The sequence below is a fragment of the Bombus impatiens genome, unplaced genomic scaffold, assembly GCF_000188095.3.
Source record: "Bombus impatiens unplaced genomic scaffold, BIMP_2.2 scf_0113, whole genome shotgun sequence".
In the NCBI taxonomy this organism is placed as follows: domain Eukaryota; kingdom Metazoa; phylum Arthropoda; class Insecta; order Hymenoptera; family Apidae; genus Bombus; species Bombus impatiens.
Window position 1 is genome coordinate 101,069 of NT_176532.1, and position 27,959 is coordinate 129,027.

General features: G+C 41.3%; 1 protein-coding gene across 2 annotated transcripts in view; it reads right to left on the reverse strand.

Moving 5' to 3' along the window:
• LOC100748515 (guanylate cyclase 32E) overlaps window positions 1-27,959 on the reverse strand; it is a 58,876-nt gene that overhangs the window by 22,081 nt on the left and 8,836 nt on the right. For both annotated transcript variants that reach the window (XM_033318744.1, XM_024364859.1), the window contains exons 3-24: window positions 27,583-27,786; window positions 27,017-27,214; window positions 23,755-23,877; window positions 23,251-23,446; window positions 22,680-22,757; window positions 22,142-22,386; window positions 21,286-21,431; window positions 20,028-20,166; window positions 19,848-19,938; window positions 18,781-18,986; window positions 18,266-18,448; window positions 17,341-17,445; window positions 17,184-17,255; window positions 16,662-16,827; window positions 16,201-16,408; window positions 15,961-16,095; window positions 15,467-15,579; window positions 15,229-15,380; window positions 14,960-15,058; window positions 14,756-14,900; window positions 14,578-14,676; window positions 12,919-14,021 (exon numbers count right to left, since the gene is read on the reverse strand). In XM_033318744.1, coding sequence (XP_033174635.1) covers window positions 13,252-14,021; window positions 14,578-14,676; window positions 14,756-14,900; window positions 14,960-15,058; window positions 15,229-15,380; window positions 15,467-15,579; window positions 15,961-16,095; window positions 16,201-16,408; window positions 16,662-16,827; window positions 17,184-17,255; window positions 17,341-17,445; window positions 18,266-18,448; window positions 18,781-18,986; window positions 19,848-19,938; window positions 20,028-20,166; window positions 21,286-21,431; window positions 22,142-22,386; window positions 22,680-22,757; window positions 23,251-23,446; window positions 23,755-23,877; window positions 27,017-27,214; window positions 27,583-27,771 — 3,858 coding nt within the window. In that variant the 5' untranslated portion in view covers window positions 27,772-27,786 and the 3' untranslated portion in view covers window positions 12,919-13,251. The remainder of the gene's footprint in view (window positions 1-12,918; window positions 14,022-14,577; window positions 14,677-14,755; window positions 14,901-14,959; window positions 15,059-15,228; window positions 15,381-15,466; window positions 15,580-15,960; window positions 16,096-16,200; window positions 16,409-16,661; window positions 16,828-17,183; window positions 17,256-17,340; window positions 17,446-18,265; window positions 18,449-18,780; window positions 18,987-19,847; window positions 19,939-20,027; window positions 20,167-21,285; window positions 21,432-22,141; window positions 22,387-22,679; window positions 22,758-23,250; window positions 23,447-23,754; window positions 23,878-27,016; window positions 27,215-27,582; window positions 27,787-27,959) is intronic.

Consider the following 27,959-nt stretch of genomic DNA (forward strand, 5'->3'; position numbering starts at 1 on the left):
GAGAGCGGCTCGGTAAACCACAGTGCCGCTTTTAGACTCGTTAAATACATCTGCAGATCGTTAATCGGGACCTGAATGAAAGGAACATCATGATCAGCCGAGACAACCGTGCTCGTAATCTCTCGTGTACACACTGCGGACTCGTACACCGTCCTCGGTAGTGTGTGCTGACCACGCGCGCACGTGTGAGTGCCACTCGTTACTTAATGCTTACTTATGTCGGCGCATTACTCGTTAGTCATTACTCAACCACCCTTATGCCGTACAACACACAGCAGCGCTTTTGATATTCCTCGGATCACGCAAGCCGCTGAACCGAAAATTAAAGACACCGCGCGTCGTTGTAACATTGAAAAGTAACCGTGCTGGCGGAATCGAGAATATTTATTAATCTCAGCCCATGAATTTTTAGCGTTACGTTTCCAACAATATCGCGGCATTCCATCGGCTGTTTTGCATGACGACTTAATTAGAGAGAACGGTATCAATGGAATTTTCACTCGTAGAAAATCATCGAACGAGCAATTATGGAATTTTTCTCTTTTTTGTATTTTTCCTTTTTTGTTTTGATACGACATTCTAAATATTTTACACAAATCTTAAATCAAGGACTTTTTGCTTAAATTGGATATACATAGACTTACGAAAGTATTCGAACACGCGTAGATATCTTTTACGAATATATATTATTTTGAAATTTCACTAACACTTTGCGATAAATATTTTGTAATTCCTATACGTTTCTTTAGATTGGTTTCAAGCTTGACCAATGTAACCTTGGTTTATTAAAAATTCCAAAACGTTTTACATAACACGTATAATGTTTATATAAATATAAAATCTGTCTATGATAAAATGTCCAAATATTTTCGACAGCTTGTGTATTATTTCGTGTAATGCATTGGAAGGATAGCGTCGTATTACGTTATGGATTTCATTCGTGTTTTACATACCTGCGTTACACACAGTGTAAACAAAACGTGCGAACATTAAGTGACTTTAGTGTTGCATAACCAGCCACGACTTCGACTGTGATAACGATAAAATTCCATTTTCATAAAGCTTTCGGTTCACGGGCTACTTTTGCCATCGATAAACTCTTCAAATGAGATACAACGTATCGTCGTGTTCTACAGTGAATAATTAAGTTATACATAGAACGAGATAAGTAGCAACCGATTACATGTAACTTGGAAAGAACATCGAATCCCTCTTATCCCGTCGAATCGGCCAAGGGTTAAAAGTCAAAGAAAAAACGCTGGTATCGCGTAGGAACTGGCTACTCCGAAAGATTCGTAAAAACTGTGCAATCATGACTGCTTAGCTCATTCTACGTTTTATTAATTTCTCCCGAACGGACTGGCACAGGTCAATCGCGTAATTTCAGTGCTCGCGCGAAGCATATAGCGCTAATTACGGCCATTAAGCACGGCGAATACTTAGCTTAACTGATTAATTAGAAAGCACGTTTTTTTTCCACGCTCGAATCGTGGCCGTGCGCACTCGTACGCGCGCTCGACTCGCATACAATAAGATTTCAGTTCAACTAGAAACACGGAATCGGTTCTTTTTTTCATTCTATATGAGATAGAAGTATCTATGTCAATCTGTCAGGTTAATCAATATCTCACCGTAGCGATTTCGTTTCGTTCTTTCTTCGTTATAGATCGAGATCTGTTATATGATTGGCGATTACGAGCCAGTTAGAAGTTAAACTAATCAACTATAATTTTTAGAAATTTTCAATTCTGCTGTCACGTTAGATATGATTAGGTCGTTATATATATTTGGAATTATGTATAATTCTCGCTAGAAGCTAATCATAGAATTATAGATAAGTTTTATCCCATTTGTAAACAACTCTTATAAATAACGAAATGTTCTTACGAATATCTTGTACTTTCTGTATACACTTTCAGATTTGTTTCAAACTTTACCGATACAGCCAGGATAACCGAGTCTCACTACAACTTGTTAATTTAAACTTAAATTTAAATTAAAATTAAAAAATATATAACACTCGTCATATATTCGTACAAAGTTTCTGTAAGTGTTCGAATATTTTCATGAACTACTTATGCCCGTGAGTACAGAGAATAGCAGGATGGAATGGTATCCGGTGGATACAAATGCGGTGCGATGATATTAAACTGCTCGCATTAATTGCCATTAGATATATCGGACATCATACATCTGCATCGCGCCACTATCTCGTCTATCGAGATATAAAGGGAGACCAGAAGCTAACGAGAAAGAGAGAGAGAAAGAGAGAGAGAGAGAGAGAGAGAGAGAGAGAAAGAGAAGGCACGAGTCTGAAGCGTAGCGGTTTCTCTTAAGATTTATTGCCCGTGCTCGCAATTTACGCGCGTGTATCCTGAACTGAAATTATGCAAAACAGTCGCGGCCTGACAAGTGGCATTTTTATCGGAAGACCCATTATAAAATATCGAGTAGGCACGCGGAGCGCACACCAGAGAGCGCAGCGTAACGCACGCAGCGACGAGTTGTTGCTCGCGCTGTTACGCGCCACATGTTGTTTCACGTTTTCGCGTGAACCGTGTCGTTACTTCGTATCACGATGAAGTCGAACGAGTAAAATTAACCGAGATGGTGAGCTACTTGAATAGAGTTGTAGATAGGATTTTTACAGGTGTCTCGCCGGTTTTAATCCTCCTTCGTTAAGCGCAACTGTTTTTCTTCTGAACTCATTCCCGTCTCCAGTCTCCAGCTACACGTGTCCTATTTTCCTTCCTTCCTTCTCTCTTTAAAGCTCTTCTCTTATTCAATTTGCTTCGCAACATGACCATACACTCATGTACGGACATTGTTATGCAAAAAGTAAAAAGTAATTCGGCGGTAAAAGCGATTTTGCATTAAATGAAATGTAAATGCACGGAACATTAATCAAGCGTAACGACGTTGGAGAACCGAGCGCGGAAAATACTGAACATTTTCAAGGCCCGGTTTCTTTTCGCATAACCGAGTAATTTTATTAAAAAGAAAATAAAGAAGTAAGATTTGTTCGATGTGGAAACGCGTGTAGCAATAAGTTGAGGTTGAGCTAGCAGGGCCACCTGTTTGAGAGGTCTAACAATGTTGCTGCTTAACAGTGGTATAGCGGTCAACAAAGAGGTTAAGCATCGACATTCGGAATAATTAAGTTCATTAAACGTCTCTGCTGGTACGGTCGTTCCACCGAGTCGCTTTTGAACGGCGTACGATGAAAAGCTATTGTTTGGTTGCCGACAACGGCGAACATCTCTCCTGGACAATATTTATCGTTGCAACCTTTGCTCCGTAGCTTCCAAGCGAATTTTATTTTCTCGAATTACCAGCGTCCACGAAGCTGATCGAACGGGAGAAAACATGACACCGAGATTCTCTCATTTTCGTATTCGTATCATGAATTTATTCCATTTGTTAAAATCGTTTTTTATCCACGCCTAGTAGAACACACACGATCGAACGAGAAAATACACGCGAATTTACCGACGCAGAAAAGTCGGTAATCGACCTACATATTTTTCGATTCCATATTTCACGGTCCCATTACGGGAACGAGATCGCGTCGATATACATTGTACGTAAGTTGAAGATTTATTGGGGCACAAATTACGTTTCGAGACGCTCGCGATATCGTTTAGGATCGTGTAACATGCACTGTTTACATTTTCATTAACTCCTATAAAATTGTCGTCTAAAACCATGCGCAAACAGCGATAACCAACCGAATGAAATTTTTTGACGTCCGAAAGTACCGACTATGACTCAGCTCGGTCGTAGCGACGCCACGTGTGAATTCGAAAAAATATTAATCTTCCTCGAATCCTCTTCGACGAACGAGAAACAGTCAACAAACCGATGACACCTGCGTTACATACTAAACCAGAACTGATTCAAGAGTAGAAATATATATATGATACACCGTGCACGAAGAAGCGAGCGGGTTGAAACGCGGAAAGCCTCGATGGAAATTTTCCTCTACGTTCTCTCTTATCTGCTCGTTAAGTAAACTGTTAACGGTTAGAATACGGTGGACCCTGGGACGCGATACATCAGACGTTGTCGCTCTAGTATATTTCTCAAGTTCCGTGGCGTCGTCGCAGCCGCAACTTGATTTCGTTTGCTCTTATACGTCAGAGATTCGTGTATCAGAGCCAAGCGACGAAAATACGTTGTTTCGATACGCTGATTACGAGAAAGAAAGAGAGAGAGAGAGGGGGGAGGGGAAGAGAGAGAGAGAGAGAGAGAGAGAGAGAGAGAGAGAGCAAATACTAGAGAGAGAGAGAGAGAGAGAGAGAGAGAGAGAGAGAGAGAGAGAGAGAGAGAGAGAGAGAGAGAGAGAGAGAGAGAGAGAGAGAGAGAGAGAGAGAGAGAGAGAGAGAGAGAGAGAGAGAGAGAGAGAGAGAGAGAGAGAGAGAGAGAGAGAGAGAGAGAGAGAGAGAGAGAGAGAGAGAGAGAGAGAGAGAGAGAGAGAGAGAGAGAGAGAGAGAGAGAGAGAGAGAGAGAGAGAGAGAGAGAGAGAGAGAGAGAGAGAGAGAGAGAGAGAGAGAGAGAGAGAGAGAGAGAGAGAGAGAGAGAGAGAGAGAGAGAGAGAGAGAGAGAGAGAGAGAGAGAGAGAGAGAGAGAGAGAGAGAGAGCAAATACTACATCGAACCCTTCCAATACGAGCACGCGTATACATATATATGTATTCTAAAATGTTTTTTCTGCTGAAGCTTTTTACCGCTATGCGATTAATCAGCATTCCTAAACGTACATATATGTGGTAAATATACACGTATTTGTACACAACAGAACGAAAATACTAGTAGTCAGACTGTACAACGTAATCACGAAACCTTTGCTAGCTCATTTCCTGAACGAACGTTTGACGTAGAAGAGACGCGTCAACACGATGTATACACGTTCCGGAAATACATGACGGGCCCGGGAGCACAAAGAAATTTTAGATTTCCATCACAAGGCGCGTGTCAGCCTTCCATAAAAATTTGTTGTCGCGTTATACACGTCGTCGCAGCAGCCGCGATGCACTTTACCCGCGTCAGGGGGCCTCGCACGCGCTATCACTTCCTCTATGTAGTATTATTCATGAACATATAATACGTATATAATTGTCATGAATAAGAATTTGACACGCGCCCTTCTTATCGTTAAGTATTCGACCTTTCCGCTGAAGTACAGAGGACTACTAGAAAATGAATCTATTTTATATACACACACACACACACACATATATATATGTATGTACATATCATAATATAATAATCGTTGAACCATCGGTATTGTCATTAAACCATAGTGCTGCCACACGCGCGCGTATAGATCGAGTGACACTCGAGAAATTTTGTCAAAGGAATTTCCTTTGAGCAGCTGGCGCTCATCCAATCGTTTACTCTAGCGAATGCCTGCTAGAAACCGTCCTATTCGCTCGTGTGTACCGCGTATCGCACCACTATTCCCGCCGGTTCCCTCTCGCGATCACGAGAGAGAGAGAAAGCAACGTGTGTACCACATGAGAAAGAGAGGAGACAGGAGTGAGAAGCGAAGAAAGTAAGGAAAGAAGAGGATAAGAGAAAGAAGCTGCGAGTGGGGAGTCTTCACACGGGGCGCACACGGTTCTCTGTTACCTGCGACTCGTGGCCGTGTCCAGCATGGTAATCCAATCCTGCGGATGGGGGGCTACCTCGTCATCCCTGCTGGTCTTTCGTTGACCGATCGCGAAAAGTCGAGGAACTTCACTTAACAGTTATTTCCGTCTTTCGTCAGGCACTACTCGTTGGAAAATAAAATCACTCCACTCGCACGATTGGCCGCGCGGCTCGTCTACGTACGAGAGAACGCGGAAGGACGCCTTTACTGGCGCGAAGACGACGCACTTCTATCCGCCAAGTTTTTCTTTTTCGTCTTTTTTCCTTGCCCTTTTCCCACGGAACGTGGTGTAAATACGTGCACTGCCCGCGGCCAACGAAACGTCGAACACCACACGCTATATCGGTATACGCGCGATCCACGATCCACAACGAAATCACAGATTCGTTTTACGAAGACGAAACGCGCCACCGAGACAGCCAATCGTTATACTCTTACAAACAACCGTACGCAAGCAGAGGCCGCAATATACTGAACGAACACATGATTCCGAAGGGGTCTAGTGTCGCCGTACGGCGTGCAGGTGGCAGCACCGGAGCGGCGCTCCGATCGAGATCGGCAGTACGCCGAATCTTCGAAAAACTCGCCGACAATTTTCGCTTTTCTCATAAAAATTACCGCGAAATCGACGCGAATGTGGGTGAATGAGTGTGATACGTGTCTTGGAATTTTATAGCCTTCGAACGGAAGTCAATGGTACTCGCTCGAGCCACCGGTGTCAAACAACTATCAAGGCCGAGCATGATCCGACTGAACGCGAATTAATGTAAGTGCATGTTTACTATAGCCGATAATTTGTACGTATTTGGAAATCACAACGACCTACTAAATATTAATATCGTTTTCATCGAATTCGTGGGATTCGAATGTGTTCACGTTGTTAGATCTTGGTTACGTTATCGGAACACTTTTTAGGCTAATCAAAGCTCGCTGATTATGGCGGGAGAAAATATTCCCCTTAAATAGATGTCTCTATCGAAAGTGTACTTTTTTGTGCATGTAGAAGGCGCTGTAACTGCCTTAAAATTGTTCGTTTCCATTAATCGAATCTAATCCTTAAAGTTTGAATTATCACTTGTTTTATGATATCATAATTTTTTATTAGCGAAAATTGAAATTTCCTCAAAATTTCCATATAAAATTTTTACAACTGTATTTCAATAAAATTATACGTGTATGATCCGTAAGAAACAAGATACGTACTTTATAACTCTAGCGTTGGCAAAAATCGAGCGCCGAGTTTCATCAACGATATCTAGTTAGCAAATAAAATGCCACACCGGGTCAAATGAATTATATCACAGGCGAGTTTAGGTGACGACACGAGGTACAGAGGAGTAGATGTTTCGTCATTAGTTTACAATGAGCTAAGGATATTTTTAGAAAGCCAAAAGTTTGCCGTTATCGCGACCACGCGGTTATCACATTCGTCTTGCTATTCTGCACTTTTATGTATTTATGTGTCTTTCTTTCCTTCCAGTCGTAAAATGCTTTCGAATGAAATAAAACTGATAAATCAAAGATCGCACAAGGAGGGGACTATAATTTACGCACAGCTTTACGACTCGCACAGTTCTTAATCATCTCGAAAATATAATTTCTTTGTTCGAACAAATGCTACGTTTTGAATTAGCATTTCTTTGCTTATGATCATCAGTTTTTTAATAAAATAGCCGTATAAAATTTCGAGGCTCGTGGCGTGCAACAGGTTGCGAGAAATAACGCATCGAAGATGTAGTTTACACTCTAATTGTTTGCAAATCTGTAGTCGGCTGGAAGTAATCTTGTTTATAAGACGAAGTTAAGAGGCCTAGTGGTATTTACTTATTTCCTCCGACACTTTGGTTTCTGGTTACGTACTGTAACCGCGATTGATAGTGAAAGCTGCGCGTTTTATCAGCACGGAATGCATACCTACCATATTTTCTCGCTACTGTAATCGTTCTACCATACGAATTTCCTTTCTTTCCTCTCTTTTCCTTTTTTTCTACCAGACAAGGAATGTCAACGTTTTTCAACAGCTAATTGACTGGTCGCAAGTTAATTGCCATAATTTTCTAGTACTTATTATTATGTATCAGTATGCAAAATTTCCAACGAGCGCAAGTGCATACCGTGAACATGCTAACTTACGATTGTTCGTACATTAACGTAGGATGTAATAGCGTAGCGCACGAATGCCTTTATTACGCGCGTACACTGTTAATGCACGTGCTCTGCTGTATGCGCGTAAATACGAACGATAATGCAATGCGTTACGTTGCAGAGAAAGTAGCGTCCGATAAACGAGATATCGAAACATAAAAGTTTCGATAGATAGCTTCTTGTCTCCAATTTAACTAGATTTTCTATCTTTCCCTTTTCCCACTAAATTTATACCAATTGAAAATTCTCTCGTAGAGTTCTCCTGTGTTTATCTAATTTATGGTAATAAATGTTTCTCTGTACGACTTAGTTTGTGTTCGAAGTCGGACTATAGTGGTCAAAGTAAAAGATTCTCGCGCGAAAGATGGTCATGCCTCCTTCTTGAAGCAACAGACCGTCCCCCTATCTCGTTCAATTAATTTCTCGGCCGAGTTCGTTTGTACCTCTCTTCCTCCCGCTATCTTCCTATAAATTTTCCAATGTTGCAGCGTCACTTTCTGCACTCGCGATAAAATTCTTTCCGCCCTGTGCCGCGAGGTAACACGATTTTGGATTTCACCGTTCGGGCCGATCGTTTATGGTCGGTCGGTGGAATTCTTCTTTCAACGAGTGTTTGTCCGATGCGCCTTGTTTTCGCGACGTTTTCAGCCGGAGATCGCACTATTCGGAAAGCAGAAATCTCAATTGAATACAGACCTGTGTACTTGTGTACACAACCACAGTTAGCAACAGTGACGTAGACGACGACGCACAGAAGCGGCGATTGGCTGGTAAAACAGTTGCTATCTTATCTTTTTCCCCGTGAGTGTCAACACTCGCCGCTCGGCGCGTACAATCTAGCGTGCACAGGGAGCGTGTAACTTTTGCGGCCTCCGTCGCCAGCAGCAACATTTTTTTCTCCCACGTTGTCTCAAGCTTATTTCCTGACATTTCATCGCTCTTGTACTTTTAAGTCGCGTTCGAACTGTTCAAGTTAGTCGAGTTCAAGTCGATTAAGTTCAAACAACCTGATTTCAGAAGGATTCTTTTCATGGATAGTAAAAAGGATGCTGTTATGGTCGTTATGAATGTATGTAAAATGTTTATACTAATTATATATACATATATATATATTAAAATACATAATTTACGAGCATCTGAATGTGCTTAACTCAGAAATCCATCCGAACATTCACTCTGTTTGGGTTTTTATCGAAAATAGTTAGTTGATCGATGACGTGTGTGAGTCAGTAAGGGAACACGGCTGCCTAATTACAAGTACATTATCAAGGTAAGAACCTGCCCACTATCTGCTCCGCGTTACTTTTCGCGGATTCGTCTCCGTTGTTCCGTTAAATGCGATTCTCATTTGGGATTAATTCGACGATAATTAAAAAGCAAATTGACGAAAGATCGTACGTTTTACACGATTATAGACGTTGTCGTGTTTTGATTAAAATATCGAACAATTTGTTAGCGGGAGATGTTCGTCGAGTATACTTCGAAGTATATTAGAAAAGATTGGATATGATTTCTTTTCCCTGTTGTTGAAACGTGAGTTTGTTTTGATCTCGTTGTACCAGTTTCGTTGACTTGTCGGATAATTTCGCGATCATAGGGAAGAGATTTATCGCGGAAAAGGCACGCGAGGCATTCGAGCTGGCTTGGTCGGCGAGTCGCGAATCGTGCCGATGGAAATCAGGTTAAATGACAACGAACGTAGCCTCACGATCGAACGTGTCGAATCGCGACGAGTTTATTTTCAGCTCGGTCTAAGCTTGCGCATATCTTATGTAAAGTAACCGCGTGTGCGTGGACAACAGGTCGTTTGAGCCACAGGTGCGGTACCTTGTAGAAAGATGCAACACGCTACACCGATTGTGAGTAACCCGTTGGCAGGAGAACTTCCATCAAGAAAATGCGATAGATTTCATTTAATAAAATAGTCTGTCCTTCTTCCGCTATAACGAAATTTTATTTAGTGCAAAGTTGTGAAAACAGACGACAACGACGATGGGATAAGTGCCAATCTATAGAAACAAAAGAACGTGGTACAGTAAGGATACGTATAATGAGAGTTCATTGATTTACCCCATTAGCTATTTTTCGTTTGTGTAATAAATGACGTTGTATAAGAGAAGAGTTGTAGCGGGAGATTCGATCAACGAATATTAATCGGACAGTAAAGTAAAAAATTGTGCTCGAGTAAACGAAGTTGTTATTTTCCTTCTGACTTCTTCGTTTCGCGCCAAAATGGAATTTTATTCTATCGCAAATCTCTCCTCCCCTTCTGTGTCGTTTCTAATCGCGTATGTCTGTACGCGCAACAACGATGATCTAATTGCTGGTAATCGAGCCGCTCCTTTCATTCGAGAACGACGACGATGAACCGCGTAGATTAGCATTCTCCTATCAAAATTTTTTACCACTCTGAACGTATTGTTCTACGGCGGATGAAGATAATTCCGTGTCTATAAATAGAAACACAGGCTGGCAGAAGGAGAACCTAATAAAAGTACGCTCTACGGAGAGACCGTTCGCGTTCGACCGAGCGTGAAGTCGAAATAATACAGCGTCGCCGACGCGATTAATATTTAAGCGAATGAATACGAGGTTACAGAATAATTTGGAATTATACGTGCGTGGGATTTACATGAATTTGTACGACGAGCATGGCTTTTAATGTACGAAGGGGCAAAGAGACGAGCTGAAGAGAGGAGGGGGAGGGTACGAGGCAATGAATTCTTTTTCTCTTCTTCGGTTTGCTCGCCTATTAGCAGTAAATGGTTGAAGAGTAATTGTACTCGTCACTTGTGTCCGCCGCTAATGACGGATCATTTTGCAACATTGCTCCGTCCGACAACGTTCAACAACATCTCGTTCTCAGGAGGCAGATACACCATTTGAAAATTGCGGCGCCGCTTGCAACCTGTATAAACAATCGGCCATTACGCACCGTTATACGATAATCGTGCTTGACGTCAAATATTAAATGATTTCGCTGCGTGAATCAGGCTGTTTAAATTGTCCGGCTTGATTGAATGATGGCCGCTCCTCTAAGTTGGCCGACAACCACTTCACCGTAAATAAGATAGTACCCTATTCTGTGTATAAGAGTCGCCTCGTTATACAGGGTGTTCGATTCCTACGTCGTATGTATTATACCAAACGTTCGTCCTTTGGTCTCTTTGGTAAGCTTTGTAAGTATAAGGATCGGCTTGGAGCTCGTTACCGGTAAACGAGAATAGAAATAGCGTTTTGAGGAATACGAAGGTTGAAACGTTGTCGTTTACACGTTTGCCTTCAAGGGGAACACGGGGAAACGACTGGAAGAATTTTCTCCACGAGCTTACTATTCATTTGCTCTATCGGGTTTGCGAAAGACGCCGAATAGTAAATGGCGCAATAAATTCAGAAGTCATTCTAGTATTTGCACGAGCGTTTCACACTTAAGCAGAGAGTGAGAACCGTGGCGTATCGCGATCACGTGTTACGAAGACGCACGTAACGAGACGTGCAAATTAAAGTAACGAAGAGTTTAGTTAGCTGACGAGCCACTAACGGCATTAGTTATAGTTTTCGCGATCGGGAGGCACGACTGATCCTCGAGTTCGACTTACTCGATATATAAATAAACGTAACAGTACCCATTAGATTATTAAAAAGGAATGGAACGTCGCTGGTATGCATATTCAAACGTACTGGCCTCCCCTATCGTTGTCCCATTCGAGCGGAACTTTCTAACATCAACCTGTTAACTGTAAATCGAAACGAATCTCTATCGACGATGTTCTCCGCGTAAATGAATCACGCGCATGTACGCGAGCGATTAATGTCCCTGAAAGACCGCAACTGGACTTTCATCGGCGCGATCGTTACCGCGCGACTACGAACTTTTCCCTCGCGGTGAAACGCTTCACTGATGCAATTGGTAAACCGCGTGTCGTCGGTTAATTTTATAATCGCGGATGTTACTTGGTTCATTCGTTGTAGTCACAGACGTGGTCGACTTTGATCGATATTTTCCAATTTTTCACGACAAATCCGCGAGCCGCGCGGCGGCAGATAAAACAGCAGCAGATGCAAGAGAACGCGTGCAATCACCGTTTTGCCTTCAATTAATTTCTTCGATGCTAATAATTTAATGGATCTTGGTGCGTTATCGGCGCCGTTTCATCACGCATCGTGCTCGTGCGCCCGCTCGCTCGTACACGCTTCATGCCATTGCACTTACGTGCAACAACCAGATCTCAGTCAATACCGCGAAATTATCTCGAATCATTGTGTGTTTGCTCGATATCCATTGTGTTTATAAGGAAATTCGTGTACTTCGGCTTTGACAACAATCTAAGTACTATCGTCAGACAAACGATTTATTAATGATTTCTTTATTTCAAGAAGAATAATAAACTTACACATGTTTTTCGTACCGTGCTTACGATAGATCGATTCCTTAATTACACGATACGCATTATCGAAAGAACTTGAAGCAGCGAGTCTCTTCGGTCGTTTATGATATATACGTATATATATTATGTATGTATATATTACTCCATAAATAATCGTCTTAAGTACTACGTGCCGGCAGTAAAGAACATAGTCCGCGTTGTTATCGTACGATTTCATCGAATTTCCACTGTCTCGTGGATAACTTTGTGTAGAAACGTTTTTCTTTTTTATTGCAAACGCCGCATGAATATTCGATTGGTCGCGTCGTAAGAACTGAACGGTGCGTAAAATTAAAATAAATTGACTAGAGGACACTTATATAGAATAAAAAGCACGAGCCTTCTTGATTGTCTAAGCTAATGCGTGGAATATACCGTTATGGCGCGTTGATTTCCGTGCACGAGTTACGTATGCTATAAATAATGTATAAATACATCTGTTGGGTATCTCGTTTGTACGTACGGTGTGCTTTGGTACATCGTGTACTGCGAGCCAGGGGGAAATCATATTGGAAAACGAATGGTCGCTCGACGAGTGAACTCGTTAATCGACCAATTGCAGTCTGTGTGTAATCGTTAGGTTAAAATTATCGATTAATAACAACGGAACGTGATTGTCGAATCGTTAGAACCAGAACTTGGCCTAGTTATCGAATACTATGATAAATCGAAGAAAATTCCAATCAATTCCTACCTCCTTATCCTTCGAGTTTCCGCAATTATCGAAGCATCGCGCTGTTCAGCCATTCGAGCTTCGCACGACGACTTTCATTCATCGAAAACAACCATGGTTCCCCATTAAATTAATCGCACCAATCAAACTTTACTCTCACTTGAACTCTTCACCTTAACTCTTCGATCTTTCATCGCTCCCGTCTCTCAACACGAACAATCAAAACTTCGATATACATATAATCGAGCACTGATTCGATCCTCGACGACTAAATCACCTCGATGTTGCGTTGACATCGCGCGCTCCAAACCGACTCGAGATAGGAGCTGCACTCGTGGCCAGGCAGGCAGCTCCTTAATCCAATCGTCCTCCCGGATAATAAATCAGTGGCGTGGTAGCGTCCCATCCGTCTATCTCCTCGTTCGACTGCGCCGCTCGTTTCTGACAATTTAAGATCAGAGTACTGTGCCTCGGGCTGCTGGGCGCGGATCTGCAGGTTGTCTGCGCGATCCCGACCGGCCCAAGCCGAAAGTTCTTGACCCCTGCACGCGGGAAATAAGGCTCGTTACCGATCGTCCAGTTCGATCGTAGCGGCGAATTGTTCGCGTCAGATCGATGCCGCGTTAGATCTTTCACGTCGATTTGCGTTTCTTGTTCGCACAATTTCTCCACGCACGGACACGAGTTGCTGGAGGATCTCCAGTTATCCACGCACGAATGCCTCGTCGAGCAAGATCTTTTCGGCTTGCACGGACTGTTGTCGACGATAGACTCTAGCTGACTGTTCGCTCCAGAACACTTCTGGTTCAGTTGATCCGAGCTGGCAAAGCGTAATCGTTTTGGTGATTCGCTCGAGCACCTCATGAAGGTTGATCTTACGAGAGATTTGTTTTTAAGAGAGCTTCGTGGTATCAGAGGGTTGGAATTGTTTCTGGCGTAACCGTTTCTTCGATTCTCCCGTTCCCTGCTTCGTTCTTCTCGCAGGATCGGGTCTTCGCCGATCAGCCAGTAGGTTAAACGCTCGCCCTTGCCCTTCATGGAGACCAACCCTCTTTCTACTATTTTGAAACCTCCAACTTGGTCCAGAAGTTCCTTCGTTTCTCTGCTGCAGTGGATTTTTAAAGCTGAAAAGCAGAGGATATCGAGCGTGTGATGCAATGATACCAATATTTAGCAATGTGAAGCGTCAAAGTTTACATATATCACAGAAAATTCACGAGATACTAATGTAAGGGTGTCGGGCGAATTATAAACAAGCGGTTGCGGATCATGTGCGTGGTGGGGCTAAGACAAAAGACACGAGGCTAAGACAAAAAGCAAGGGGTTGCCAAGGGACGAAAACGAATTAACTGTCTATCTAATATCTAGTTGTCTTAATTATAATACGTTATTGCGATTAGTTCACGTTAAACAACCATCGTTTCTTGTTTAATCAACATCTGTTTGATCCATTTATTGTAAATAAACGTAATAAAGATCCTACACTAATATAACATATTCACTGCAAACCTCGAAGTTGTATTTCTTTTTTCATAAGAATGCGATCGACGTAACAGTAGGGAATATGTACAATGGAAGAATCATTTCGAAGTCCTAATATCGAGCAGACGCATCAGGAAATTATATCCAAGGCTACGACCTTCTTTCTTTCTCTCTTGATGCAAATTAATAATTACTTACCAGATCCAGTGGATTCCATGCGGCTAGCAGTGTTCACGGTATCACCAAATAGACAATAACGTGGCATTTTTAGGCCGACCACACCGGCGCACACGGGACCTAGGTGAGAAATAAAAGTGGATTAGTTGTATTTGGCACGATCTAAAATCGTACATCGATGTTTTCTCACTGAACTAACCGGAATGTATGCCAATTCGTAGTTGCAGCTTATCCAGCGGCCTGTGTCGAATTGTAAATTGTTTTACGGCTTCTAGGAGGCACAAGGACATACTAGCTATTTCTCCTGCGTGCTGAATACCGTTTCGAATTGGTAAACCGCTTACCTGTCGAAAGGAGTATAATTCAGGATCCTGTATCACATTTAGATACTTTGTTTACTTACCACCATGTAAGCATCACCGATAGTTTCCACTTTATAGACGTCGTAATTTTCTATCGTCGAATCGAAACAGGTGTACAAATCGTTCAGAAAATCTACTACCTGCGAGTGAAATAAATTCGTTTGAAATTGATATGCTAATATTTACGTTGATATTGATATTTAACGTTGCAAATGTTCCTCCGTACCGGTATAATTATTTTAATATCGATATCATACGATACAAAAATGCAAGTAGTTCGTAAATTTCGAAATATTCCGGTAGAAATTACCTGCAATGGTGTGCTTTCGGCAGACATGGCGGTGAAGCCGACAATGTCGCTGAAGTAAATTGTAACGCTATCGAAGCTTTCAGCTTCAACTTTGTGTCCCCGTTTCAATTGCTCTGCCACGTAACGCGGTAGCATTTCGTACAGCAACGCGTCTGAAAGACAAAATTTCGTGTAATATAATTTGAAGGAAACGTGATAGCGTTTTAATTGAGTGGCATTTTATGGAACGTCGAGCAACCTGTCTTTTTCTTCTCCTCCGTTAATTGGTCCGTTCGTTCGTCGACCAGCGCTTCCAGATTATTCGCGTATTTCTCCATCATGGCCATCATGTTGTCAAATATGTTTGGCTTCCTGAGAAAAGCATATCTTTAAGTTATTCCAACTTTTACTCTCTTTCATTTATTTATCTTGCTTTATTTTAACAATTGGAATTAAATAAAAATAAATTTATTTTATCAAGTGAAATTAAAATGGCAAACGCTGGGTATATTCTCACTCGTGCAGATATTTCGTCTTTGTTGCTTTCTAATTTACGCTTATTAATCCTCGTTTATCGATATTAACTTCAAATACTTATATTTCTAGGATCTTTCATCGATTTAACAACGATATCGGCGAATTTAAATTTCAGAGAATTTATATTCTCAAGTTACGTAAGTAAATGTAATTATCACGTAGAATCGACTCTTCGTTTTATCGCTATAAAATAAGGGTTAAGATATTCAAACTTACATGCCCTTTCTCAAAGGTCTCAGTTTGTTTCTAACGATCTTGAAGTCTGGTCGAGTCTCAGGATCCTCGGCCCAGCACTCCATCAGACAAGCGCGCACGAAATGGAAACAGTTCTCCAACTGGTTCAACGGTGGTCTGAGATAATTCAAGGAAAACAGAGTAGCTGACAGGGTGAAAACAAAAGCACATAAAATTTAAGTATCTTCTGCCGTCGACAGACCGCGACTATAACGATAATACCTGAACGGTTCTGTATCCGGTTCTCTCGCGATTACTTTCTTCAATATCTCCGAAGGGGTTAATTCCGTGATTCCAAAAGGACCGTGTCTCCCTTGAAGTTCGTACAACACTATAGCGAAAGAATAAACGTCTCCTCTTTGATAATCTCGCACGACTGGCTCTTGGCTTTTCGTCGATCGTAATAATTCGGGTGCTCGATATAGCAAACCTGTAGAATTTGAACTTTAATTGTATCGTTATCCAAGACAAATGCGATTCATAAATGAAAGAACTTTGTAAAGAAAAGCCCACGACATAAAATTCATTGAGCAAATTGCAGAAGTTTTGCATAGTTCTAGTTGAAGTCAATCTTTTCGAAAATTTGTCCATGTTACCGTAGATATATGTTTGTCCTATGACTAGTCATAGATACATCGCGTCTTTTTTCAAAAAATTCATAAATTATCTGTTCGATGAATTACCGTGATACTTCTTCATGACGTCACACGGCTCACACTCGGCGTCCTTCTTGAATTCGTGCAATCCAAAGTCCGCCAGCTTTACAACCCATCGAGAATCCACCAAGCAGTTCGACGTACTCAGCGAACCGTGAAATTTTATGACGGACTCGTGCAGATAGATCATCCCCTGGAAAGCGTACAAGCAGTAGCAAACTTGTGGACGGTGAATTCTATCAAAGGCGACGATTCTGGGATCAATTGCACTCGTCTGGTTGAATACGCGAAATTCTCAGAAGATATAACCCGAAACTCTCGATAACATCGTACGAGTACGAAGTTTCAACGGGTTTTCGCGAGGATAGGGAAAGTTTCAACGATCGATTGGCATTTCGATATGAAAAATTATATTTCACTGTCTCGACTACTCCTCTGTGCGAACCGTCGTAACACAAAACGTTATTCGAAGGTTTCTCGCGACAAAATTTCCTTTCTCGTTGATCCTTTTTGGACAAAAGAGTTTGTCGATTCTCGAACGATACGTACCCTGATTATATCTCCGACTAAGGACGCCATGAACATATTATCCAGCTTCATGTCCTCGTTCTCCAAGATATCCTGCGAGAAAAAAAAAGACGAGAAAATTATACCGAGGAATTGCGAACGTTTCGTCTACTTAATTATAAACTGTCCAAGTAATTACCTTGAGACTGCCACGAGCACAATACTCCACGACGATGCATATGTTCGGTGGATCGGTACAGGCTCCGATGAAAGCGTTCAAATTATCGTGTCGCAAGTCTCGCATCTAGAGAAACGATCATTAATTTGTACATGGATCGACATATTGGGTTTCGATGTTCTCGAGGCCACAGGTTAAATAACTTTTGGTCGACTGAATCGTAGTATGTATCCTGTTTATGATCTAATTGAATATATTTAAGATATATGTCTGGCATTATAGATTCGTGCAGGCGAGACTAATTTTCCAGTATTGACACGAACTATAGTTAAAACCACAAGTTTCTACCGCAGCTCTAACAATATTAGCTCAGTTATTCGAGAAGGTTCTCATCCGCCTAATAAACTAACATTGTTAGCGAAAGTTTACGAGTTACAAGTTTCCAATATTAGGTTGTCCGAAAAGTTTCTTTCGCTTTACAAGAAAGCAATAGATGCACAACATATTTTGTTTTATATTATTTTACTGAATCACGTCTGATCCATTTTGTTCTATTAAGACCACAGCATTTGACAGATTAGGTTTTAAAGACACTTTTGGGGCAACCTGATGTAATCGGTAATGAAACAAGGAGAATTTTGCAAATTAATTTTATAAATTGTAAGAAACGATACACTAAGAAACGATAAACTTATATGCGATCTACAACTTATAATTTGTCGATTTACCAATCGTTGTTACTGTTGGTTGCTAAATTATCGCACGAGGGCTCGATAACAGACGAACGGACAATTTCTTATCGAACGATCAGAAATCGTTCGATCGAAAGACAGAGTTTGATTGATGTTACGTATACGCTGGATGTCGATCGACCCAGTCAGCCGACCAATAGTTGGCTAATGTAAACGCGATTTAAGCGATCCATTCGAGCTCGTCCTATACTTACCACTTTCAGCTCTTTCTTCATCTCCCGTGTAATTTCGATCGATTTCTTCCGAACTTTCTTTACGGCGAATATCCGCCCCTTATAAACACCAATTTGCGTGTAAATCATCGAGTAACGAAAATCAGCATCTGGGTTCGAGCTGAGAGAAACTTGGCTGGTTCTCACAATAGGCTGCGTCGTTGTCTATCCGGGAAAATTATTTCTCTCGTTAAAAAGACGTTGCTAGGTATTGTTTAAACGTTTATTAAAAAAAAACAGAAACTTTACTACATTGTAAGGTATTATAGTTATCTAATCTTACCACGTATGTAATTTTTAATTTATAATAGAATAAGCAGATTGCTAAGATCTCACAGTCGGTCTCATTGTATAAGAAGCGCAAGAGTATTATGCGGGATTTGATAGCGGAATAACGTGGAGCTTCGAAAGTCCCAGGATCAATTGGATCGAGGGAAATGACGGGAATAACAGAGAATTGGTATAAGACGACACAGAGAACGAAGCTAGGCATTTACCTTGGAATTGCATTTGGTAGGCGCCTCATTGGCTCCCGACGACTCGTCTTTCTTCTCTTTGATCTGAATGTCTTTGTAGTTCACCTTCCAGAGTAGGGAATCCAGTTCCTGCTCGTACTTCCAGTTTCTGTATAGCACCAGTAGCACCGCCATGATAATCAACAGAAATCCACCGGCTATACCGCCCATGATTTCTCCCGTGTGAGCTAAACGATTTGATCGTAAGTGGCGAATCTGTTCCAGATATTTTTCCATTGTTATCGTAACCGATTGTTCTATGCAATATCTCTGTACTTTCAAAGTTCTGCAATTTATAGTTCTATACATAGCTCTACGGTTCCACGTTTCTACAGTTCTATAGTTTTATAGTGTCCACGATATTCTAGTCTATAGTCACGATATTCTGGTCTACGGCGATCTTATCTGTGGCTTCCTTTTCATTATTATTATTGATTCTTTTTTAAATAAACGAACCATCGATTCGATCGTTTCGAATATTCGGGTCAGAGATGCTCGCTCCATTCGATTCTTTTTTAATTGTACTCCCTCGTTCAACGTCTCGTGTTCAGCAGCGTTTAAATCGGTCACGACCGTGCCGACTGTGTTTCGTTGCATAATCCGTAATCGCAGTTACGTGGTCGAGATATGTATTCGATCTCAATTAAAGGAAACGAAAAAGATATCGGCGGGTAGGAAGGGCAAAAGCTGCCCTCCCCCTCCTTCCTCCCCTCTCGGACAGATTTACATATGTAAATTTGAAGATCGGACCGGCGAACTTTATGATGTATTTTCGAACGATCGGCCTTAAAGGTACCGGAGAAAGCTGACGAATGGTAATTCGAAGGAGAACCAAGACCCTCTAGCCTGATCGCATTTTCACGAGCTCAAAAGTTTCGATTATCGAAGGGAAACATTATGTCTTACCGCTTGAAACCGAACACGTTGTTCGTTACCTCTTTGCTTTCACTTTATTTCCCTCTTTTTTCTCGATCAAATGTCACGAAAAATTGATTTATCGCTACCGTTGACGAAACCAGAAACGATAAAAAAGATGGTCGTATACGTACAAGTGCATTTTTCACCGTGGTAACCGCAATGAGGCTCGGCGATGGGCGGCCCGTCACCGATCCACGAAATATCCCTTGTCAATCGAAGTTTCTGTAAGTGAAACGTGAATCGATAAACGAAACCAATGGAACGTGGCCGGTAAGAAAAAGGCATGGTTAAAAAATCAGTTAACGTCTTACTGGCAGATTCGTGCCGTTCTCTTTTCCCACAAAGTAAGCTATAGGGTATAAACCGTGTCCCTTTGTCGGTCGATTGTCCAGAGCAATCAGAGTGTAATTGCCTTCAGCGTCTCCGTTTTCGTCCATGTAGACCATGTATCTGTACAGACGATATATCATGCAACAGGCAGGCGTCGTAACGCGCGCTTTACGCGCGCTAAAAGTCCTCGTAAATTGCGCAAAGAAACCCGTGAAGCGTTATTTCCCGTCAATTTTTATACCGTCGTTTCTCTTTCGCTCGTTATTAATTTTGCAGTTCGTTACTCGTCAAACGGTATAACGAAATATTATGCAAGCAATTATTCCACGATATTGGATAGCGGAGATACGAGCATCGATTATTTTAAGAGAGGTGGAAAATTACGAGAATCCGAGAGCAAGGATAGCCGCGTGAAAGCCTTAATTATTTCGTAGTGTCAATTATCATTCTAGACGCTTGCGTCATCGTAATAACGGCCGTCTCTGCTTTATTTGCCTCGTGTACTTTAAACCGTCTTACGCACAGACGTAAATATTTCCACGGTGATTCAGGTGATCTCGTATCCCCTTCTCGAATTCCACGATTAATATCACCACGATCTGTCGGATAAATCGCCGTTACAAATAACAGCTGCTCTAACTTTCCAACTTTATCGAACTCGATTAAATTTTATAGAACGCGCAACGATCAAAATTTTAGTAGAAAATCGATAGAACGTTTTTACTAGGAAGGATCGTAAAATATTTCTGTAAGTTTCGAAAACAATTGGTAACTTTGTTACAAGTAGCGTTCACGAGAATATCGTAGAATCGTCGTAAAATATTTCTTATGGGCGCTATTTACGGTTATGTTTATCGACGCATTCGTATTTCTGCATAACAAATGAATTACTTTACGTCATCTAGAAACAAGATAAACGTCGTTCTAATCTCTAGTTTTGTCCTCAAAAGTCGCAGAATCTGCATAATTATTTCTTTGATCGTTAAACGGCTAGGTTTTCGTCGAAACATGCAAAGAACGACGAATTGCCTCGTTTTCATCTTCGTCCACCCGATTACGATATGCAAACGGTAATCACTTCGTCGAAGATACATCGCCCAAGTACGAGTCGACCATTTTCGGCGTACTTTTCGCACCGCGAGATCGTCCCGCCACGAAACTGATTTACATATCGTAAACCGGCGCGATAAACAGCCGATTCCTGACCCACCTCGCCTTTTCTCTTTTTCTTGTACGTACCCCATGGCGCTTCGATAGTGAACGCCGTAAAGAGTCGCCACCATTTCACGACCGTTTCGAGGGTCTCGATTCTCGTCCAGAGCTTTTAGCAGCGATCTTTCGTACAGATGCACCGCGTCGTACAGATACGCCGTTTCTGGCACGATCTGCCTTATAACACAAACAAACGATTACGTTTAAGAGTGGAAGATGCTTTTCCATTTGCGTCGAATGGAGAAGAAATTGTATAAATGTCATGGATCGATGGGAATTATTTTTATCCGTGGCTTATTGCGTTATGAAAATTATAATACGAGAAAGATGATGCAGAATTTGATATGTCTCAAGAAGAAAGATAGGAATGTGATATCTTCGGACATAGAAACTAAATAATCGACGTCATGGATCGACGTCGAATAATAGATCGTGGGTCTTTATGTCTTTATGGAAATTTCAACATATTAGGTTGTCCGAAAATAGACGCACGACGTTTTTTATTTTATATCGTTTTGTCGAATTACGTACCATCCATTTTGTTCTGTTCAGATAAACACCGCGACATTTCGCTCACTTGGTTTCACGTTTGTACGAAGGTGCACTGTTGTAAAAAACACGTTTACGAAAAAAAAACATACTTTTCAGACAACCTAATAAAACATCGCGGAGAACACGCACGATATGCAACAAATATATAAAATATCGAAAGTATAATGTTCCTTGCAATCCTCGGAGAACGAAACTTTCTATTATCTCAGTTTTATTTGGTTAGTTGCGTCCGTAAAAATTCGAATCTCCATAAATATCCACAATTAGTAACGTCGTGGCGTTTCCATTATCGAAATGACAATTTCTCAAGGTATGTGATTATGATAGTCACCTGAATAATTCCACCCATGTTCGCCAGTGGATTGGTGAAATAAAATGGATGCTTTTGCCTGTACTGATTCACCATTCGTGTAAAATTCTTCGAGTAAATTGGAGCGCTAGCTACCACGCTGAAGTAGCTGCGATACGCTTTCAGGATCGACGAGTTGGTCTTCTTCTGCCATAAACCACGGAAGTATTTGTCCGGTCGTTTCTCGTCGTATTGCTCGATATCGACACCGACCACCCAGTACTCGCCTGCGGCACGAATTCACGCGATATGCTTTTTTCTCCGCGGACGAGCGTTTAATGAGAAATCTATACAGGATCGTTAGAATGACTCGCGTGGAAAATACGGATAGAAAAGAAAAACGTATGAATTCTTTTTCCTCGAAGGTCTGAATCGCTTGCGCGACAAATAAGAATAATTGTATTTTTGAGATGATCAAGCAGGATGGTTTTAGTAAAGCTTCGAAGACGAATATTAGACTACGATCTAATGACACTGCTCTCTAGTATATGTACCTGATTATGTTACAGCGGATTTATACCTTTTTCCAAGAGCTTCCTTTCGTCCAGAGCCATCAGCAGTCCCATGTGTTCATAGTAATTCCCTAGAATCACGTAAACTGGAACAAAAGCGTCGTACTGTCTCAACGATCGAATTTCAGGGATTATTTTCCTTCCTTTACTTGAAATTTTAATGATCCAAGAATTACTTTTTGCCTTCGAGTAATCAACTTTCTCCCTAGCTGCTTTTAATAGCCAAAGCAGGTCAATTTACGACTATTTTTAACAGAAAATTAAATGTATATCGAGTTATCAGGCAATTTACGCGCCGTATCTATTCACCGCGCGAAATTTCTGCAATCGTAACATGCGGGCTACCGTTCGTGTTCCAAATGTGCTCTTACACAAACTCGATGAAAAATCAAACTGCGGGTACTATATTTTAGACGGTACGCCGTTTGTGATTTGAAAAAAAAAGGGAACGTTAAAAATCATTTCACCGTTACGACGATCGTCGCAAAGTAAAAAAGCAGGTTTTGTCGAACTTGGATAGGCAAAACCATTTTTACGTCCTTTCTTCTCTTACGAATTACTAAATCGTTTTATACTCACTTCGCGTTTCCCGATATGTTTCACTGACGTGTTTGTGGAACGGATTAGTCATATGCGTGACGTGATATGGTTCTTCCCAACAACGAAGAAAGTTCACCGTCACACCTGCAGAGTCGAACGACGATAGAATCGTCTCCGCGATCGTTGACATCTTGTTAAATTCGAACAGGGTCGAGTTCATGTACATGAACGTCACCTAAACGTTACAAACGAAGCTACAGGGATGTTGCCAATTTATAATTTTCGAGCGTTCCACGTTACTAGCAACAGTATTTCAAGACATAGGAATTCCAAGCCAATATTCTTCGAAATTCTTATGTTCCGTGAAACGATTCCAAACTTTGCTCGATATTCGGACGAATTAAAAAAAGGAAAAAAGAAAAATCGTAACCTATGGTAACTTGGAAGCAAACCTATAGAATCGAGTATAGATTCTAAAATGAAATCTGTTAAAATTTACGGATCGGTCTGACGACTCCTTTCGTCGCGGCTTATTCTACTTACTTTCGTCCAGTTAAATGCCATCAGCACGGAAACGACGGACTTGGAGATTTGCGTATCGGGTGGTCTGGTTCTCGCGAACGTGGGGAATTCCTTTTTGTCGGACGATTCGCGATGAGTACAAAACTGAAACAAAGTTTGCAAATTGATGAACGTAATCGTCGTGATACACCTAATATCGTCTAATATTTCAAGCGGAACCACGCGGAAAGATAAATTGCGTGGCTAGTTCCACGTGCGGCAAGCCAGTTTCGAATCTGCATTGAGTTTCTAGGTTGGTCTATTACTAGGTTGGAAAGCGAGGGACACGTAATGCGAGTGATTAGTGTGTCAGCTGGACTCGCAATATAACGGACCAGCGGAAAATCGAACAACAGAGCGAACGAAATCGTATACGTACGATGATTCACGGTTGTCTCGTTTGATACCTGAACTGGATTAATTAATGCAATAGGATATTAAATTTGATAATAACGATAAGGATCGCGAGATCCGATCCAGCTGAAAACGTACGACAAATACAGCACTGTTCAAAGGTAGTTGGATATTTTGTTCTTTATAATCGCTATAGTTACGTGTAATTATTTCTATTCTTAATAAAACTTTCTTCAAACATTTAAAAGCTAGAACTGACACTCACGAAAACTCGCTAATTGTCGAACCTTGACAAACGATAACATTTATAAATGTGATAGTAAAATATAATATTTCTATTTCGTTTAATAGGAAATTAAAATTTATATTCCTTCAGATCCCATAAAAAGGTAGTAAATGTTGCCTCTAGTTAGTAATTCACCATTATTCGATAATTATACTTAACGTTATTACAAATTGACAAGTGTTCATATACTTATGAACGTTAATGTACGTTAAAAATGTAAAATTGATCGGGATAGATAAAGTCGATTAGTTTCTTTCGTTCGACAATGGGGCGAATTATTAAACGCATTTTTATCGTCGGGTCGATTAATTTCGCGCGAGTTCAATCGAAGGCAGTAGCTCGCGTTAAACGATTCGTGAAACAGCGTTCCTATATTTTTCGACACCGCGTCGCAGCCTCGAGGAGGAAAGTAAGTATTCAACGATCTGGATAATTTGCAAGGAAGACGAATGGTTTCTTTTCTCGATTTCCTCGCCCTGTCAGGACAGTCGCGAGACTAAAAAGAATTTAACGAATCGCCGCCAGAAATAGTTTCATCTTTCTTCCTCTTGGCGCGCTTTATCGTCTCTATCTTCCATCCTCTGTTTTCCTTTTCTGCAAAACTTCATTTCTCCAATCGCAGCTTGGCTATAAAACCCATTAGTCATAGTACGCAAAATATACAAGCCCGTAATATACAAAAATATATATGACATTTCTAATATAAATTTCTCGTCGCGTGATATTTAGAGAGTGAGACAAATCTCTATTTATTTTATTCATAGAAGCATGAATTCGCATAAATGGATCGGTACGATGACATTTCGAATGTGAAACTTCTAGTACGATATTCGTATATTATATATCGTATTTTGTCAGCGTAACCTAAACATTTTGCCAAAGACAGTATATGTCCAGAATAAACAAGAATAGTATTATATAGCGTTATATGCTTCTCGTTTTCTCCTTCGAAACCTATCCTTTTTTATCGTCAAGAGGCTGGAGAATATTTCTGGAATAAAAATCACTACCCTTCCACAAGAATAACAATGCGAACTCTTGATTTACTGCGATTTAAGCAACCATTACTGTATCTCGTACGATTCGTAATTCTTCCACGTATCGTTCATCGCTTACCTCGTACGAAACGTCAAACAAGTCGATTAAATTCGAATATCGTGCAAAATGTTTGGGGCTAACGAGCCTGGAACCCTGGCAGAAGCAACTGGCGAAATATAGAGATAGATAAAAGAACCGAGCTGACCATTCCGTGGCGCTGAATGGGTTAAACGTGTCGTAATCTCAGCTTCGCACATTCGTATTCCTCGGTGGTCGACGAATAATTTATTTCCTCGGTCGGCCCGCCAGCTGCTGGAAGCTTAAACCGCGCATTGCACCGCCAGATCACGTCGGTACAAACGAAAAAACGATCGAACGAAACACTTCGGAGACCGTTCGTGCCATTACATAGGGTCACGGTTCTCGATTTAAATGGAACGCAACGTTCGATAAGCTACAGTCGAAACATATACGGTGGAGTTTCGATTAACCAGATAATAGATCTTGATTAATCGGCATACTGCTTTTACCCGGCATAGAAATCATATCGCACGGTAGATACAATTTTTTTAGTTAGTTCTCGATTTAGTTGGGCTACTACTTGGGGCCAAATTAGAAGATTAATCAACGTCCAACCGTACTTTCGGTATTACAAGCCGTGCAACGTTTGTTTTCGGTCGCGTGCTGCGGTCCTTACGATTGTATCTTTCCACGCGAGTAACTTACGATATTGCGAGAAATATAAGAGATCCGAACGAACCAGAAAGGTTTAATGGAAAGGAAAGACGTTAGGAGTGTCCAAGACTCTCAGTGGTACTTGATCTTGTCGATATACGAAGAAACCGCGATAAAAGTAACATCGAGCTGAAAGCATGCACACAGCAAACTTGTTACTCGACCAAAGTGCTCCTAAAGCTTAGGGCTCGCGTTCCGTTAAAAGAAGAGGAGCCTCGTGCCGAGGGAAGCTTTTCCTAGATTTCGTTCGACTGCATTCGTACTACGAACTTTTCGTGGCGATACATTCGTCGTTACGCAACCGAGAAAGCATTTCGTACTAAAGAGCACGCGAGCGAGAGCATTCTTCAACGTTTCCATATTCGTTTCCCCTCTTTTTCCAGCTTTTAATTCGTCGCGTTACCAGTTTTGCGGACGATAAGCATATCGAAGAAAGAGGTTGATTCTCTATAGTTTCTCTTATAACAGGGTTTCTCTTTCGTATAAGTAGATTCAGTCGGTAGAGTTCATTTAATCAGACGCGAACTAATATTTCGTTACGAAATTCTATCCTACTTTTTCCATTTGTTAGAAATAATACGAGAAATTTTATCGACGAAAGGAATAACTATTTTTTATTCAATTAGTAAAGTAAATAGAACTATTTAATCAGAAATTAAATAGTTCGTTATTGAATTCTTCGTCGTCGGATTACATCGCCGAAGGGTTAATAGAGAACAAAGTGGAAACGTTTCAGTTGACTCACGAACACACAGATTCGCGAGATAGACACGCGCATACACGTACCGGAATTCTTTGTCAAGGCTAAGAAAGAAAGAAAAAGCTACTTACGTAAGATATCATTGGAAGGTTGAACGCCGCCGCCATTCTGCCCTCGTGGATGCAAGTTTCCTGGGGTCCTATGTAAACGCTGATATTCTTCGTCCAGAGATCGGCGGTCATCAGGATGCTGGTCTCCTCTTCGCCATAAGTTTCCGCGACCAGGAAGTCGAGCTTGTGTCCGCGTCGACCGAGCTCACCTGCGTTCACCTACCAACCCAAGCAATATATATATATCCTACATTCTACTCGTGGAATTAATTAAATTCAATCCCATCCTCGCGGCTCTACTTCCCCGCGTCGTTCAAAGCGAACTCTACTTTCGCGCTAGCTATCTCAGAATTTCCTTCCAGCTAAAAACGAGAAGATTATTCCAAGCTAATTTTCTCGATAAGGCATTCAGGCGTTCGCGACGAAACTTTTTTCTCGAGAAGAGAGATTTGTCTGGATTTTACCAAGAATATGTTGCGATAAGTGGAACAGAGGGATTCCAAAATTGTATCGTTGTTAATTAGGTACTTCCGTGCTAATTGTGGTCAGTCTCGAAGCATTCGGGGAAAAATATGCGGTTCGGTTACCTCCTCCACGGCGAGCGATATGGCGCCGGATATCCGGTAACCAGGACGCTGATACTCCAAGTCGCCTGGACGTCTTTTCGAACCGGTGATGTACCCGAGGGTGAATGTCTCGGCGTAGGCGCCCTTATCGAGTAAAATGTGGATCGCCGTTAGTAACAGACAAGCCCTCTCCACGTTTGCCAGTAGCATGCCCAGTTGCCGAACCTTCGCAAATTGATTTCATTTATGTGTCATTACAATCTTGTACTAATCTGACTCGTTATAATTTCTATCCTGTAATCTTCCTTATGTCTTTGTATAAAATATATAAAGACAAAATTACAGCTCGTTTCGAATTTAATTTATCATAATTTTCGTTCTATGCAATTTTCATGTCT